The 2,063-nt window shown below is 59.2% G+C and overlaps 1 protein-coding gene across 1 annotated transcript in view; it reads right to left on the bottom strand.

The window, feature by feature from the left end:
- The window catches only part of PTPRU (protein tyrosine phosphatase, receptor type, U), a gene marked incomplete at its 5' end in the record, with an annotated part of 35,190 nt that extends 33,234 nt beyond the window's left edge, over window positions 1–1,956 (bottom strand). Inside the window, 3 exons of the mRNA XM_009876065.1 lie at window positions 565–858; window positions 1,449–1,626; window positions 1,813–1,956. Of these exons, the coding sequence (XP_009874367.1) occupies window positions 565–858; window positions 1,449–1,626; window positions 1,813–1,956 (616 nt within the window). The remainder of the gene's footprint in view (window positions 1–564; window positions 859–1,448; window positions 1,627–1,812) is intronic.
- Between the last annotated feature and the right edge of the window lie 107 nt (window positions 1,957–2,063).

Here is a 2,063-nt window from a genome sequence, read left to right as displayed (position 1 = left end):
GGGATGGAACCCAGCCACACGGCAGTTGCTGACTCCATGTATCCCGGTGCCGTGGCTTTCCCGCACCGAGGCTGTGCCCGGCTGCTGCTGATGGATGAGCAAACCTCATCGTCCATCAAGCTGGACAGATATTCAGCCCCTCTGCATAGGCTGATTCACGGGTTCAGGACCCAGCCTCACCCTGCTACCCTCCAGCCACCACCCCAACATGGGTTTCATCAGTGATCCTTCCTGAGATGCCGTGTAGAGCTGCCAAAAAGTCAATTAAAGTGGATCCAGCCAGAGGAGCGATGCCTCAAGCTCCTAGACCACAGCAGCAAACACCCTGAGCACCCACCCAGCACCAGCCACACTCCCAGCCCAAGCCCAGGTCCATGCAGGGACCTTACCCAAGGCCACCTTAGGGCAGCCAGGCACCTTGCCCAAGCCTAGGGCGACCCAGGGACCTTACCCAAGGCCACCTTAGGGCAGCCAGGCACCTTGCCCAAGCCTAGGGCAACCCAGGGACCTAGGGCAACCCAGGGACCTTACCCAAAGCCACTTGGGACGCAGCACAAGACCCACCTGCGCACTTGGTGCGGCTGATGAGGGGCGGTCCCGGTTTGCCGGTGCCCCCCTCGCCGGGCCGGGTGAGCAGGACGCTGATCTCGTACTCCGTGTCGGGATCCAAGTGCCAGAGCTTGTAGGTCTGCATGTTGACGGCGTGGACCTCTGACCAGGGCCCCGAGGTCATGCGGTACTCGATCTCCTTGCGCACGATGGGACCGTCGCCGATGATGGAGTTGGTGTTGAGCTGGATGATGAGGTAGGTGGAGCCAGCCCGGAGCAGCTGGGGGGGGGCGATGGGTGTGGGGGGCTCTGGAAGAGAGCGGAGGAAGGGCTGGTGGAGCATGGTCCTCCAGAAGCAGCTCCACAGCATCCCTAGCCCTGGAGCCCGGCCAACCCCGGCACAACCACAGGTACCACAATTTCATTTTGTTTTTTACTAGCTGAGACAGTCTCTTCCCAAACAAACGCCGCAGGGCAGGAGACAAACTCAGATCTCCCACCCAGAGGACAGGAGGAGGTATGGGAGGCCCCCATCCAGTCTTTAAATTCCAGCCCGTGCACATGCCCTTCATCATTATTAGTAAGGCTTTAATGGCTACAATAGGGTTTCATCTGATCAAACCTTAATTATCGTTATAAGATACACTGCCCAGTGTGGTGCTGCACAGTTTCCCCATAATTAATTAACTTCCACCTACTGCAATCAAAAATAAATGATCTAAGGCCACTGGGAAAGGTGGTTTCCTGGTTTTATGCTGAACCATCCGTGCGTAGCAACTCATTGGCAAGAAACCGCGATTCCACCGCCCCGAGTATCCCACCTTCCTCTTCCAATAGCAGAGCAGAAATATCCCACCTGTGACCCAGAAAACCCAGCGGGCAACAGCAAAGTCACCCACCTTTCACGATGAGCTCGGCGAAGTTGGAGACGCCCGAGCCGCCGCGGCTGGACTGGGTGACGCAGCGGTAAAAGTCCTGCTCCTCCTTGGACACCTCGTCCAGCTGGAAGGTAGCCAGGAAGCGCCGGTGGCTGATGTGCTTCACGGAGGCGGCGGGAACCACCTCGCCGCTCTGCCTCTGCTCCGCGGGGAAGAGACAAGGCGTCACCAGGAGGCACGGCGTGACATCCAGAGCCACCGAACGCAGCCCCAGAGGACGGCTGCTTAAAAGGATGGGGGGGTGCCCTTCTCCCCCCTCTGCCCAGCAGGGTTTTCTCCACAAGGGGAGGCACAGAAGAGCATTGACAGTGGAGATGCTGCTCACCTGCATGAGGAACCGCTCGGCCTCGGCTGCCTTGCCGGCAGCCACGCACTGGAAGGTGGCATTCTGCCCCGCGTTGACCTCCACGTCGCCCAGGCGGGAGAAATGAGGTGCTTTGGCTGCCGAGGGATGCGAGTATTGGTATTGCTACCAAAATCCCACCGCAGCCCAAAACCCCACCTGGAGCCGAGCCCATCCTCATCCTCACAGCTTAGCCAGGATCCCTCCCCAGCAAGCCCACAGTGAAGATCCTG

Source organism: Apaloderma vittatum, unplaced genomic scaffold, assembly GCF_000703405.1.
Source record: "Apaloderma vittatum isolate BGI_N311 unplaced genomic scaffold, ASM70340v1 scaffold24139, whole genome shotgun sequence".
In the NCBI taxonomy this organism is placed as follows: Eukaryota; Metazoa; Chordata; class Aves; order Trogoniformes; family Trogonidae; genus Apaloderma; species Apaloderma vittatum.
The sequence above is the reverse complement of the archived record's forward strand: the minus strand, read 5'-3'. Positions and strand labels throughout refer to the sequence as shown.